Source organism: Seriola aureovittata, chromosome 19 (genome assembly GCF_021018895.1).
Source record: "Seriola aureovittata isolate HTS-2021-v1 ecotype China chromosome 19, ASM2101889v1, whole genome shotgun sequence".
NCBI classification, from domain to species: Eukaryota; Metazoa; Chordata; class Actinopteri; order Carangiformes; family Carangidae; genus Seriola; species Seriola aureovittata.
The window spans coordinates 6031133-6046130 of NC_079382.1; the positions used below are offsets into that span (position 1 = coordinate 6031133).

Here is a 14998-nt window from a genome sequence, read left to right on the forward strand (position 1 = left end):
TTTCCTAAATCTAAAGGAAACTGTATTTTTAGCAGTGCAATCTGTAACTTACATCTCACTTTTGGACTGCAACTAATCTAATGTAGGAAATGTAAATGAAGGAAATGAAAGAAATAAACAACAAAAGCTCATCCGAAGCTCCCGGAGGCTAAGGTGTCGCTCCCCGAGTGTTTATTTTGTCTGTACAAATCATAGCATCTCAGCAATATTGGATTGCATGAAATGTTTGGCAGTAGTAGTTGATGAAACACAAAGCTGTATTCCAGTGATTTAATGTTACATCATAAGGTTTCACAAGAGTGACTTGCCATAGTCAGGGAAAATAATCCTACACCCTTTCATTAATTGTAGCCTGGTTACCTCAAATGACATCATCAGGGTAATTCCCTGAGACTTTGGAAAGCCACCAGGTGTTAGACACTAGTACTCTGCAAGACTAGTGTAAAACTGGTGGAGTGCCCCTTTACAATAATAACCTAATTGTTAAAATTGTTGCAGGTTGATTCTCTCCATAAACTCAGACTACACTGTGTGTTGAGGCATTGAAACCTCTATTTGCAGCAACATACCTCCAAAAATATAAACTGTCTCGGAGGGATTCAAACAAGAAACTAAAATCCAGAGGCATGAACTCAGTCAAGACAGCACTACCTCCATCAGCACATTTCACCACATCAAGTCTTGTTGTGCAAAGTAAAAATCAACTGCTGACCAGACTGAAGCTTTCTTCTCCAGCTCCAGAACTGGAGGGCCGACACATGGTCCCGTGGGTTATCGCCCAGCGGCAACAGCGCTCACTGAATGCAGAGATATGACCATTCAGACACCGATGTGTGGGAGGGAACAGGATACAAGAAGAAGTGAGGGGTGGGGGACTGTATAGAGCATTAGGGACATGTGACTTAATGTTTTCTTCCCGTGGGTGGAAGGTCAGTGAGGTACATTGGCTCTGTTTGAGCGTTTCCTAGCAGCAGTACGCTGCTGCCTTCACAGCTGCTTTTTTCCCCATTTGTGCAGATACGACATCATGGGATTGCTACGAAAATAGACACAACAGTCAGGCTAAGCCGAGGTTAACTCCATCAGACAGCTCCAGCTCCTAAACTCAGCTCCCACAGGAAGTTGAGCTCTTCCACAAAAGGACAGTACATGTACTCTGCATTACTGCCATGTAAAATTAACTCTTATTTTTATTATTTATGACCGTATATCATGAACATGTGTTTCTATGTTCGACTTTGAATTTTATCTGTTTCTAAGAAGAGTTACTTTATGATTCCTTCCTAAACTTTTATGGTAGGTTGAACATTTACATTGTCAGCAGCATAGAAGGAACATATCTCAGTATACAATATTCTTTTAAAGAGGCCATGTTCTGTGTAAGATACAGGCCCACTCCCCTATAGTCACACTTATAGCTGGTTGTAGCAACATTCTCTCCAGATACTCATTATTCCTCCGACAAGTACATTTCTTTACACACCTCAAGTTCTTAGGAAAGTACTTAAAGCCCTCTACTGACCACGAAAAGCTCTGCAAAATAGTAGAAAAAAAAGTCAAGAACAGTCTGAACAATGGTCAGATAACATACTCTCCCACAGCTAGGAGTGTCCCTATCTCCGCCGTCCCATAAAAACTTAATGCGTCCAAGCTCTTAAAACCCAGACAAGGAGAGGCCATTTCACCACCAGAGAGAAGTTCAATTTCACTCCAGAACCTTCCCCAGCAAGAGAAAAAAAAATGTCGCTTTTCCAAAGCCACTTGGCAGAAAAAGCAAAATCCTATTAAATCTTTCAGCAAAGCTTCCATAAATATTGTGAGGGAAGTGTCCCAAGTCACACTTGTGCCTGTCTCCTGAAACAGAGCATTGTCCACTTGCTCAGAAAAGCTATTGTTAGCAGACAGTGGCTACATCACTGCCACTCTGCAACCATATTTAGGAGAGCACAAAAGATAATTCAGCTTTGTAAGGCTACTTCTTATCTGAGTCTTCTAATCTACACAAAGTTACACAGCACTATTCCTTAAGCACAATGACAACCAGATTTCTTAGCACATAAAATGAGTACAGCTGCTGTAGCTTCTTTAAAAAGTCCTTTTTTAGCAAATCAATAAGCCCTCTGACACACCCAATAGGACTTAAAACGTATCACTCTAAGAGACAAAACACACCCAGCACATAGAGGAAAATGATTGTAAACGAGTCTCACCTCTCTCACAGGTACTGTCCCAGAAGCCGGTACCGGTGCAGTCACAGATGAAGCGGTTCCATCCTTCCTTGCACGCCCCGTTGTTCTTGCAGGGGTTGCTGTCGCACTGTTTCCCCGTCACCTTATTGCACGAGGACTTGATGCCGGTCACATTCTGCAACTGGGCTATCTGCCGGATGTCCTTGCTCCGTCCGTCGATGAACAGATCCCGGACGCAGCCCACATAGCCGTAGTTGAGCATAGCGGTCCAGAGTTCGGTGGGCAGCACCAAACCCGCCCGGTTGTCAGGCAGACCACCCAGATAAAGGTCCCCCTCCAGGTCCAAGATCTCATTCTCCCCGCTGGCAGTGAAAGGGGTCCTGCGGCTGTTTACTGAGATGATGCCTGAGGGAAGAAAAACACATTACTAAATACTAGCAAGATACTACACTACAAAAACGCAGAGTGTCAATATGCCATGTAATCTACTCCTATAATATAGGTTAAAAAAACAGCAAGCAGAGTGAGATAATGTCAGCGGTTTCGAGCTGGATTTTTTAGAAATTAAGTGTCATGTTCTACTAGTTAAGTGATTTGTCATGTTTTGCTCGCTGTCAGAAAACAGCACTTGCTTCAGCTGAATTCATGAAATAACAGGAACTCCATTGAAAACAAGTCACAGCGACTGCCCTCAATTTACAGTATTTGACATCTCCTCAAAACTGATATTTAACACCGTCTAAAAATGATATGTTCATATTAAATGTGAAACTGGTGGCCCCATTTTTATTCATCGATATGAAGACAGAGGTGAAGAGATTTGGTAACTCTCAATCAAAAGCTCTACAAAAGCGGACACAGATTTCCATGCTAAGATGAGGGCTGAGTGGGCGGAGGTGTAAACCTATGTTTGGCAGCCAAAATTGCACCGATCACTGAGTTTGTAACACTCTCTTCAGGGGAACTCTATTTAAGTCACAAAATTACAGAATGGGGCGGCAGAGAAAAAAAAAAAAGAAGCTTGTATTCAACAAAATAACCACACCACTGGCACAAGGTCACTGTGCATCTTCTATACCATCGCAAAAGGCCCAAAATGTCTACAGGCTATGTTACCTGAAACAGATTTATATTTTATACACATACCCATAGAAGCATGTGGGCAAAGCTGATTTGACAAAATGTATGATTTATGTAGAAACAAAGGTGCAGCGATAACCAATTCCCTCATCTATATTGCAAAAATATACAATTACACCACAGACAAAATCATTAGAAGAAATTATGTGTGATCGCAGCTAGACTCCATCAACACGTCTGTATCTTATTTCACATGGTTTCATTCATCTCAAAAGGAGTCAAAAGGAACAATGAAAAACTATTTTCCTTTAAAGATAAACTACAAGGTTATAATCTGCCGTGAATCCCACAATGATTGACAGGTCTTTTAAACCAGTAGCAGTAGTTTGCCAATGCTGATAAAGACTTCATTATACATCTGTGCACAGGTTTAGAATTCAAATCATAATCACAAAAACCTTTTTCATTACTTCAAAATTTTCAATTCCATTTGCGTATACGCTTGTAATAATTATAGATTGGGCCTTTAAACATAAATAAATTATTAAAAGAAGAAAAAGAGGTTTTAAGTCCAGATGATCTCTCCTTGTAATATATTACCTCTATCTGCACCTCTCTATCAGCCTTTACTGTGGCCAAGAATAAAAACATTGCTTTATTCATAAAGCCCAAATTTAGCTCGTCTGAAATGGTGTAATATGAGTTCTCACTTTTACTTGTGTTACATTCACTTTGCAGTCAGACAGAGAGATCTTGGCTAGAGCTCTTTGCGGACAAGAAATTTAATTCACCTGCAACTTCCATTAACATTTCACTCGAGCCACAAGTGTGATTATGCCTGTTCTTAACCATCCCTCAATCTGGTATCCATATATCTGTCTCATTCCTCTTTTTCCCTGTGAAAATCCGACGCTTCTACTCTGCTATCGCACCGGGGGCTGTGCCGGTGATTAATCAAAGCAGCGAGCTCTGACACACGGCTAAATTGGCTGCTCTAACCTGATATATAACACAGGCTGTAGCACGGACTAACACATCCGAGTCCTCTAGAGGATCCCGCCTAATGCAGAGTTTGTGTTGGGTTTGGAGCTCAAGGCAACAGAAGTTTCTAACCCCTTTCTCTAATATAATCTTCTTCTAATACTTTCTGTGTATTTGCCCATGTTTGGAGGTCAGAGGACATACAGATGGAAGGAAACAAGGGGAAACAAGCACAGTAGCTATCCAGAGAGAGATATGACTTTGTCCTGGCAATAAATCACTGCTGAAATTAATGTATTGAGGAGATTTACATCATTCTGTGGATGTGATGCTGAAATAAGCAGTAACATGATTCCAACTTTGATTCTCTCTGCTGGTGCAGTTCCACTGTGGCAGCTGAACAATTTCACTATATTTAAACAATTTGCACCATTATTATCAATATTGTAGAATGGTAATAATCATTACCCCGTTTCCTATTTCTACTTCCCATTTCAAAATTTGTTTTAAAAACAATTCTCTTGGGGAGTCGTGTAGCGTAGTGGTCTAAGCAGGCGCCCCATGTGTAGAGGCTACAGTCCTCGCTGCAGTTGGCCCCGGTTGGAATCCCGCATCGGACGGCCTTTCGCTGCATGTCATTCCCCCTCTCTGCCTCCCCGTTTCCTGTCTCTCTCCACTATACTATCAAATAAAGGCATAAAAAGCCCCAAAAAATATACTTAAAAAAAAAAACAATTCTCTTATGTCTAGTTTAGTTAGTTTAGTTTATTTATTCATTTATTTAGTGGGGACAATGCAAGAGAGTTTATATCTGTTGCCAATTTTCAACTAGTGTCCCTAGTTGGGTTTTACATGTAGGCCACAGTGTAAATAAAATAGTCAGTTTTCACTATCATTAAACCACAATACACTACAGATATGAAACCAGAGTAAAATACTATACTGAAATGCATTGATTATGATGTATAATCTAAGAGACAACAGTGAAAACAAAACAAACAAAGAGATAATATCATGCAATTTTACAAGTTTATGTTTATAAGTAAGCCATTACAAAAATGCATAAATGGCAATTCATTAATACTAAACAATATTAGACTAACATTTTCACTATGAACATACTAATATTTTGCAGGTGTGACGTTTACCAGGTTCACGTCCTTAATTAAGCATGTTAGCACACTGTCATTTGCCAATTAGCAGTTAACACAAAGTGAAGCTGATGCTGATGGGAATTTCATCAGCTTCTCTGCAGGTACGAGCATGTAGTGGCATGAGATTGGCTACAGCCTCTCTAATCTAAAATTTAGCTGTTTTATAGTGTAAATTAAACACCTTGATGATGGGCTTGATGACTCTTGGTCAGAATCAACAGCACTTAAGGCTCTAGAAGTGATGGGCATTGAGGACAAGCAGTTGCCATTATTTTAGGGAGTAGAGACCACTCATAAACATAATCAGTAAAATGATTATTGTAACGATAAAAGCAATTGCGGATCTTTTGCTTGAATTAATTAATTAAACTGTAGATTTCCTACTGGAAATAATAAATGATGAGACAGTCTCTACAAAGTGATATACAAGCCAAGTCCCTATAGCAACACTGCAGAAAATATTAGTCATTCTCAATTCAGTATTTTAGGATATATTGTACAGTAGTGTACCTTTATTTCTCACGGCTTGATTACTCTGTTCTCTGGCAGATTATTTGCCTTGTCAGCTCTCTGCCTATAAATTCATATACCGCATGGCCAAAGGCAACATATTTCTAATTGAGGCAGGAGTTCAGTTTTCTGATTGAAGCCGTTCTTGATTATGTGTTTGTGCTTGTGTGTGAAAGAGAGAGAGAGGAATGAAAAACCGTTGAGATAACGAGCCCTCAGTGCCTTTTCCAAAGCACCAAGCTGATCACAGTACTTTAACAAACTGCAACTGTGATGTTAAACCATAGACTGTATATAAAGATGGATGTGGCGTCCATGACGTCACCCATTGGTTTCTGAAGAGTGCTTTTGGGTGAGAGTGGGCTGCTCCGGCGTCTCCATCTTAGCAGTGCCTGACCACACCTTACCCCCCCAGCTAATCCCAAAATGGGCGAATAAGTGGGGTGGTGTGTGGAATCGAAACCTCGGTGCATGCTGGTTTTTGGCAAGTATACGTTCAGCCAACTGTAACTCACAGCAGCAGACCATCAATTATGCATAACTTTAAGCCTTAATAAAATTTAAAAGGGTGAGTTATACAAAGATTCACTCATGTACAGTTGCCACGAAGGGAGAAATTATCTATAGAGAATAAAACCGTTTTTTGTACCAGGCTGTAGACATGTTTATTTCTGCTGTAAAGTTGGGCATTTAACATGGGAGTCTATGGGGATGCACTCGCTTTTGGTGTCAGCCTCAAGTGGCCATTTGAAGAACTGCACTTCTGTGTTAGCTTCATTTTTCAGCCCTGGAGGTTGCTGCTTGCGTTAAACAGAAATCAAGGTTCTAATATTGATAAACTGTGTAGCTACAAGTATGTAATTGCAAAACATCTGTGATGTTTTAGTTACAACTACTTCAAAAAGAGAAAACTGAAATTTGAAACAACCGTTTTTCTCTTCCTTCCTTTTCCCCTCCATCCTCACCTGAGCGTCCATCTCTCTGGATGTCCACATGGTGCCAGGCGCCATCATTGACCTTAGCCAGCGTGGCCTTGACCTTGATGGTCCCAGATCCCATATCCAGCAGCAGGTACAGCCCTCCATCCAGCAGCTCCACCGCAAAGAAATCAACCTTGTTGTTCTTCTGGCCCTTAGCATCCCGTCGGTCCTGGGGCTTACCGTGGGTGAAGAGTATCAGCCCATTGGGTTCGGAGGTGCGGAAGTCGAAAGAAATGGATCCCACGCGTTTGGTGTTCCATTTCGGCAAAGCCAGGTAAGAGTCAGGGGTCTCGAAGTTGATGGGGTCGAGGGTGGGGACATTTTCGCACTTGAAGACAATGTCGCCCTGGAGCTTCATCTTGGGGTCCACGATACGAGCGAGGCGGGACAGCTCCAAGCGGATATCATTGTTCTTGTACACCACCTGGGGAAGAAATACAAGGGTTGGAGGATTCTCATATATGCAACAAATACATGATAGGCATCCAAGTGTAAAGATGATGATTATACCACAGCGGGAATTGTTTTTGTTTTTTCAGTTGTTCACAATTTGCCGCTGTAGGGGATAAATTGCCACTGCAGTAATGGTTGAGAAATATTTATTTCTATGTGAATGAATTGCACTCAAAACTGTAATATTATAGCATCATACTCTGGTAATATTACATATTGCTGGTTGGAGGACAGCAGGATCAATACTAATAACTAATATTTTAAGGTGTAAGTGGCCCACTTTGTTACTCAATTATTTTCTATTTCAACTTCAATTTATCCACAATGGAAAGGAGATTGTACACAAATCCATGACTATATTTTCATTTGATTGAACAGCTGCCGACTGGATGAAGGATGAGAAGCGATGGCTAAATTATCGGTGAGTCATCCCCTGTAATGTTCAAAAAAGCAGGCTTTATGAATTTAGGGTGAACCCCCACGGGAGCATCTGTGACCCTATGAGAATATACCCAATATCATACCTATTTACCCACAATAAATTCAGCTCAACCCTCTAATCCATAAAAGTAGAAAGCAGTCCCACATTACAGTCAAATACAACAAAATACCACAGAAAAAGAGAGCAGAATATTGTCAATTGGAATCCACTGAGGTGGAAAATTAGTGTTTTTTCTTTGTTTTTTTTCCTTTCTGGGGAGGAAGACAGGCCTTTTCTGGTATATGGGGCAGTGTGTGCACAGGAAACAGCAACGCTGTTAGAGGGAGCACAGCTGTCAGCAAACAGATTTTACTGCTGTGGGATTACCGTTAATCCTAGAAGATTTGACAGTAAATCAACACAGGTGACCCGAGAGCCGAGGAGGACTGACGAGACGTGGGGGAAAGAGATGGGGGAAAAAACATGGAGGAGAGACTGGTGGGAATAAGGGCAGCAGAAAGGAAGGAAACTGTGCGAGAGAGAAAATATGTCAGGAGGCAAGTAGAAGGAAAAAAAAGAGGGAGAGATCTCGAAGATTAAATGTGCCAGTGGCTTTGAAAATAAACCTGTGTGTATGTTTGTGTGTCTGTGTACATCAATGTACAGTACAAACACAGCGATGCAGCTGTCAATGTAGTTAATGACCACACTTAATCTCCTCAACATGTCACACAACAAAATACTTACCACACACTTTGTCAAGCACTTAATCTACTGGTAATGCACCATGCAGTACTAATTAAGTTCATTTTATCTTAAACACAGTAAAGCTAGGCGTCCTGCAACACAGAAAATTACTGTGTGAACAGCAAGCTACATTAGAGATGTATAGGACTAGGGTTGCAACAGCTGTTTGTTTTGATTATCGATAAGCAGTCTGTGTAAATGTGAAGATTATTCAGTCTCAAAGCATTTGTCTGACATTGATCACGGCACAGACTTTGGGTAAAAAAAAATAACATTAATGTACCACATTTGTCTGACCCAGTAGTTACTTAGTAATTAAATCTAATGGAATACATTTATGATTTAAAGTAATACATGTAAAGAGATGCATCATTTAATATAAAGTGGAAACACACAACACTGTTGAAGTGGAATTTCTACCAGAAACCGAGAGAGAGTCCAGCTAGCAAGAGACATGCAGGGTGGCGGCCCACCATATAGGCAGCTTATCTTGACCAGTTCATGGTCAGTTCTTTGTCGGCAAGCCAGTCAGAATTTAATCGAAGCAGGATGAATTAATCGGGATTTAGAAAAGTAAAATTGATTTTATGCAGCGGAGGCTTCTGGCTTTTATTTTCTGTTTTCTTCCTTAGTTGAAGTTTACTATTGGAACAGCTGATAACAGCACAGACCAGAGACGATGTCTAACCCTCTGCTAGAACTGGACTAACCATGAAGTTCAAGTTATTTTAATGGTATTTGATGATAATGGTTTATGGTACATACAGATATTTAATGGTATTTTTTTGTCATGTTTTGAGGGTCTACAGAATTTCTTGGTAAAAGTGCACAGGAGATGAAATCCACTGGCTTGTTTACTTTCATGTACAACCCAGATTTGTCTATAAAATGTCAGAAAACAGTGGGAAATGTCATCACAATTTACTTATTTATAATTCGTAATCTATAATTTATTCAAATGTCTGCAAATTGCAAATCAAACAAACAGTCAAAACCACAAAGATTTCCAGTCAGACAAATATTAGCAACATGTCCTTACAACTGAGAAGCAGGAACTAGAGAGTTTTGGGAATTTTTGCTTCAAAAATTATTTAAACAATGAATCAATTATCAAAATAGATGCAGATTAATTGTCTGTACTTAATTAACCAATCAGTTGTTTTGGCTCCACAAGGACACGTCCAGCAATAAATCAGGCCAGAAACAGCTGCCACAGTGCTGCTGCAGTGTTTGGCTATGCTAAGGATGCTAACACGATTAATGGCTTGAGGGTTAATTTCTATTTATTCTTTGTGTTTGCATGTGATTATCAGCTAAACTCGAGATTTGAGAGAAAATTTTGGCATGATCTAGCTCTCTCACTGTTATCAGCCAGAGTGTGAGTCTGTCACATTCAGTGTACATTCTGAAAATGTGATAAACATCAGATGAAAAACGGGGATGATTTAGAAAATTACATTCCACAGAAGTGATACAGCTGCCCTCTAGCTCAAAAAATCTTACAGTTTTCACCAGCATTACTGACTGTCTGAAACACTGATGTTTTCTTGTGAAACCAAATACCTTGCATTCCACTTTCAGCAAGCTTTTAGACTACTCTTGGGCAAGAGAACAAACTGAATATTACATGAAAAGAGAAAGAGAGAAGAAAAAGATGCTTTAATGCTGCTCATTTGCAATGGAGAACTTTTTTTTTAATAGCACTGTGATGGCCACTGTGCAGTTCTTAGATGTAAATCGCTCAAACTCGCCCAAGTTCCAAGGCACTCTCTGTCTCTGTCTCTGTCTTTGAGACATATTAAATAGACTTTCTAGACATGGACAGAATAATTAAACTCTGTGATTCCCTCACAACACAAGGTCTCCATCAGATCTACAACAGCCTCTTCTTTTACTCTGAAAACCACAATTTCTCTGCCAGACTCGTGAAATCCTTGCTCTCTATCTTAGTTTTCTTGACAGTCCAAAGTCTTTACAAACTCTCCCAGGCACTGCAATGTTATTCCGGGATGCACTAATCTTACAATCAACTACCTGCGATCTGTTTGGGGATTATGATTTTGTCTGTTCTGCTGCAGGCTGATCAATAAGGTAATCGAAATGATGTTATAAAAGAGGAACTGACTACTGCGGCTGTGTGTACCTCATCTTCTCCTTTGTTATGGCTGTGCTTTGCTACGCTATCCTCCGGTCTATCAACAGCCTTATGGGGCCCATTCATAATGCACGCACAGGGGACGGTAACAACTCCATAAAGCCAAGATCCTCCATCTCTGCTCCAGGATGGTGTATTGATCCGGCCCTGGTAAGGCTACATAGAGCAGGGCGAGGGAAGGGCAGGTGGGTGGAAGCGCAGTGTGTGTGTGTGTGTGTGCGTGTGTGTGTGTGTGTGTGCAGACACAGTCTCCTCCCTAATCTACTTCAGATCAGTGCTCATGTCCTCTTGGCCCCGGCCACAGCTGCTGTCAGCTGCTGATTTAGCCCCGGTGTTAATGAAGAAGCAGGGTAATTCCACTGAAGTGAAGATATACACACACACACAGACACACACACACACACACACACGATGCTCCTGAGGCTATGCGGAGGAGATCTCGATTTGTTCAAACACACACACACGTACATAAAAAAGTGCGTGTTGTATGTGCAAATACACTAACATAACCGCACAAACAGGAACACGTACAATACATACAGTATCTACTAGGAGCAGATCAATGTAAAGTAAATATTATAACTGGATGAGTGACAGAACTGATGAAGCCTTAGCAAGAACATTCTGTAATCATTACTGGGGATCAATATGAAGCTAATAACCATATTATTAAAACTGGGATGTAACAGTGCACCAGTATTAGAGTGAGATGTTTTCCCACACAGCTTAGTTTTGGTGCCAGGGTTTTGGGATATTCAGCTTTAAGACTTCTCCTTCCAACACAGTATTATGAAAGTGAATGAAATCAGATTTTGTTTTCCAACACATATTGAAAATTAAAAAAAAACATTTCAGAGACAATACCGGAAGCACAAGAAATCTAATTCCATTCACCTCCGCTATATTGCAGTGCAGTTTCAGCGGTGGATAATTTAAACCTCAGGCTATCTTGGCACATAAAGCCAAAACACACTCCATATCACTAGATACCACTACAGAGGCAAGAGGGAGATGTTTGTTCAGGCAGGTGGTGTCAGCTGTGCTAATTCACTATTCATTGTAACACACAGAATGTCCTCTCAAACACACACACACACACACACACACACACACACACACAGTGAGGTTGTCCATAAAAAGCCGTCACACGAACTTGCTCATACCCTCCCTGCCAAACTTTACCTCCGCGGTTACACCCTCACCTTCACAGCACACACATGGCATGTATTGTCTAGTTCTAGGTTTCCACCTCCATCACTTCCTGCTCTCACTTGTTTCTCAATATCTGTCTCATACGCCGTCAGACTGAAATAGAATAGTCAAGCGTGGCACCACATGCACCGCAGTTATAAGATTAACAGCTGCACTTTTACATTCAGCACTCAGCAGCAGGTGCTTTAGTTCAATCAAAACTAATCAAGAATACAGATGTTTATTCTGAAACCAGTTCGCTAATTTACCTTCATTTCTGAGGTCCTACACCCCGCATACAGTTCATGTACAGTTATCTGCTACTATTGCTTCCTAACCTTCAGTGCACGGCAACACTCCCCCTCTCTTCCATGTCTATCATCCTGGACCTTGACTGACTCTGCATTTGAGAACACATCCCAAGTTTATAAGCTCGCCAACTTCCACTCTTCTGAACAACAGCTCAAATGCAAAATCCAAAACATAAGAGCCAGTGCCAAGGTTTGCATCAAAACTTAATCTCATGCTGGTGCTGGCTGATGTACTGTGGGCCATTAGTAAACCTTAGAATGTGTCTATATTGACGGAGAGAAATGGAAGCAAGGTTTTTGTTGCAGCAAGATATTCTATTGACTTCCCTGGTCATCACCTCTCCGGCATTCATAAGTGACTACTGCTGTTTGCTCGTTGTGTGATGGGTGCCGATAGCGTTAGCTTGAGTTGCTTTGTTTTCAGCTTGTCCAGCATAGATTAATCTTGGTATGTGGTCTTTCATCTTTCTAATGATGAAAGCATAAGAAAATAAACAATGTTTTCCTTTGATCTCAGACCGTCAAATGAAAGAAGATCTTTTGAGTGACATTTTGCAGAATGTAAAATATCCTCAGGTGCTAAAGTGCCTTGTAACCTTTAGGTTGTGTATATTTTCTTTATTGTCTTATTTGTTGTTAGATACTTAAGTATTTTGAATTACTTTCTATTTATGAACTGAATAGAAACTGTAAAACAGAAAAGCTTTTATTCTTATACTTAGCATTTCATTTTGAGCTGACTGATATGTTAGATGGTAACATCACTGCGATATAAATCAGCACAAAAAAACATAAAAGCAAATGGGGGCAGTTTGAACAACTCAATACAATTAGTCATGCAATATTTTTAGAGCAACTGCAGATGGCCATTGGCCCAATGGAAACGCAAAGACTTTTGAATGCAAGTATTGTATGAAAATAAAGTGTATTCTCGAAACCACAATGTCTATTTTACACTTCTTTGTCCGGAATATATGCGAGTTCTCCCACCCCTGACTTTGGGCTTCTCTGATTGTTTAGAAGGGCGAGGCTCACTCAAAGAAAAACTCATTTCAACTAAAAATATTGGAAAAAAGTCTCATACCATAGCTTTAAACAAACAAGATATAATATAGTCTGGTTTTTCATCTTTGGCAGAGCCAAGCTAGCTGATTCCCACTGATCTAGGTTCCCACTGCTTCCTGCAGCATACAGACATCTGACTCTCAGAAAGAAAGCATAGTGCATTTCCAAAAATGTCAATTTCTTCCTTTAAAGTTAACAGATTTAGAACGCAAGCCAACGTTGGTATAGGAATATCCTGATATTCTACCAATTACAGTAAACTGTATGATCGGGTCATCACTGTGTGAGGTATGCGTTACACTTCCTGTGGAAAGTTTGTGTGATGGCAGAGAGGTAGCACTTACTGTAAGTCAGAAGCACAAAGAAATAATGGTTTCATAAAAGGAAAGATAATGAGTTATAGTCTCTGTTTTCAGCTGCGCTCTTTAAGAAGAGCATGACTTCGAAAAAAGTTCTAATTTTGTCAACAGTAAAAACAACATTCCCCTCGGATGCTATCAGTTATCATAGGTGTAATTGTGCTCCCTGGGACGGTGACTCTTACTATTTAAAAATATCTTTCACCAAATGTATTTTTGTATTATTACACGCAAGGTTTGCCGTTACCCAGAACTTGGGATACAAATTTGTGAGCAAAATTCTGTGAAGGAGCAATGTTTACCAGTGCCACAGCTTAGCCTGTAGGGGGGGTGAGGGTGAAAGGTGAAGGCATTCCATTAAAGTCTGAGGTTTAAAGTCATCCATCACTGCTCTGCCTTCTGAGGGGACATTAAAAAAACAGTAAAATAATTAAAAGGACAGGGTGACATTTGCATTTGTATTGGAGGGGAAAACAAACGCTGCCTGAACATACTGTGGTGACTAACAAAACTGATGACGACAAATGTTCCTCTAAAATGCCAAATATTGGTCTCCTGCCCTCTCTCTGCTTCTTCTCACTTACTCATCATTCTCTTGATCTCTGTCCATATTAGTGTTTTTTTTTTTGTTCGTGTCCCTCACCCACTGACATTCACCTAACCTGCACCTGTCTCCTCCGTTCTGTCACTCCTTTTTTTTTTTTAATGATCACACCTTCAACCCACCCATACTTGCTTCCCTGTTTGTTACTCATCATCATCCCCCCTAATTCTTTCACCTCCTACATGCAATTCCTCCTCTCTCAGCAGAGATGGCAGCGCATGCCCCAGCCGCCCCCACACTCTGATACAAGTTGCCACAAAACTGCTCCAGTGCCGCCGCGGGTGCCCTGTGACGCCAGAAGGAGGGGCCGCATGGCGTGAGAGCTGATGGGGGCGGTGCGGAAGGCGCTGACTGCATGGTCGTGCAAAAAATCAGGCTGACCGGAGAGTGAGCGGCTGCCCACTGGCCCACTCTGTCTTGTGACACACTGCAGTCCACATGGCAAAACACGAGCATGGGCGGAGCGTGTTTCGTGTGTGTTGTGTTTGGATGACGTCCCATTTAGCCTAAGGGGTCAGATGAATGCAGTGAAGACTGAACTAGAGAGGGGTTGTGATGGCAATACTCAGCATCTCCTTTGTTGTCAGACAGAAGAGAAAGGGAGGTATTCTCTCGCTGTAGCAACACATGCCTCCATCAGCTTATTCATCAGCTCTAAGTGATGCACTTTTGGTTTTTTTCTTTTTTTTTTCTTTTTTTTTTTTTTTAAAGGGAACAGAGACCAACATGCAACAACATTCCTGCTGCCGTAGCATTTGGAGCACTCTAGCCAGACATTACACACACAGTCGAACAGAA

The 14998-nt window shown here is 40.9% G+C and overlaps 1 protein-coding gene across 8 annotated transcripts in view; it reads right to left on the reverse strand.

Moving 5' to 3' along the window:
- Window positions 1-14998, reverse strand: part of LOC130187347 (neurexin-3b) — a 283686-nt gene that overhangs the window by 190158 nt on the left and 78530 nt on the right. For all 8 annotated transcript variants that reach the window (XR_008830443.1, XR_008830442.1, XM_056404857.1 and 5 more), the window contains 2 exons: window positions 6880-7318; window positions 2211-2594 (listed from right to left, as the gene is read on the reverse strand). Coding sequence is in view for 6 of the 8 variants with exons in the window: in XM_056404857.1 (XP_056260832.1) it covers window positions 2211-2594; window positions 6880-7318 (823 nt within the window). In the remaining 2 variants the exon portion in view is untranslated. The remainder of the gene's footprint in view (window positions 1-2210; window positions 2595-6879; window positions 7319-14998) is intronic.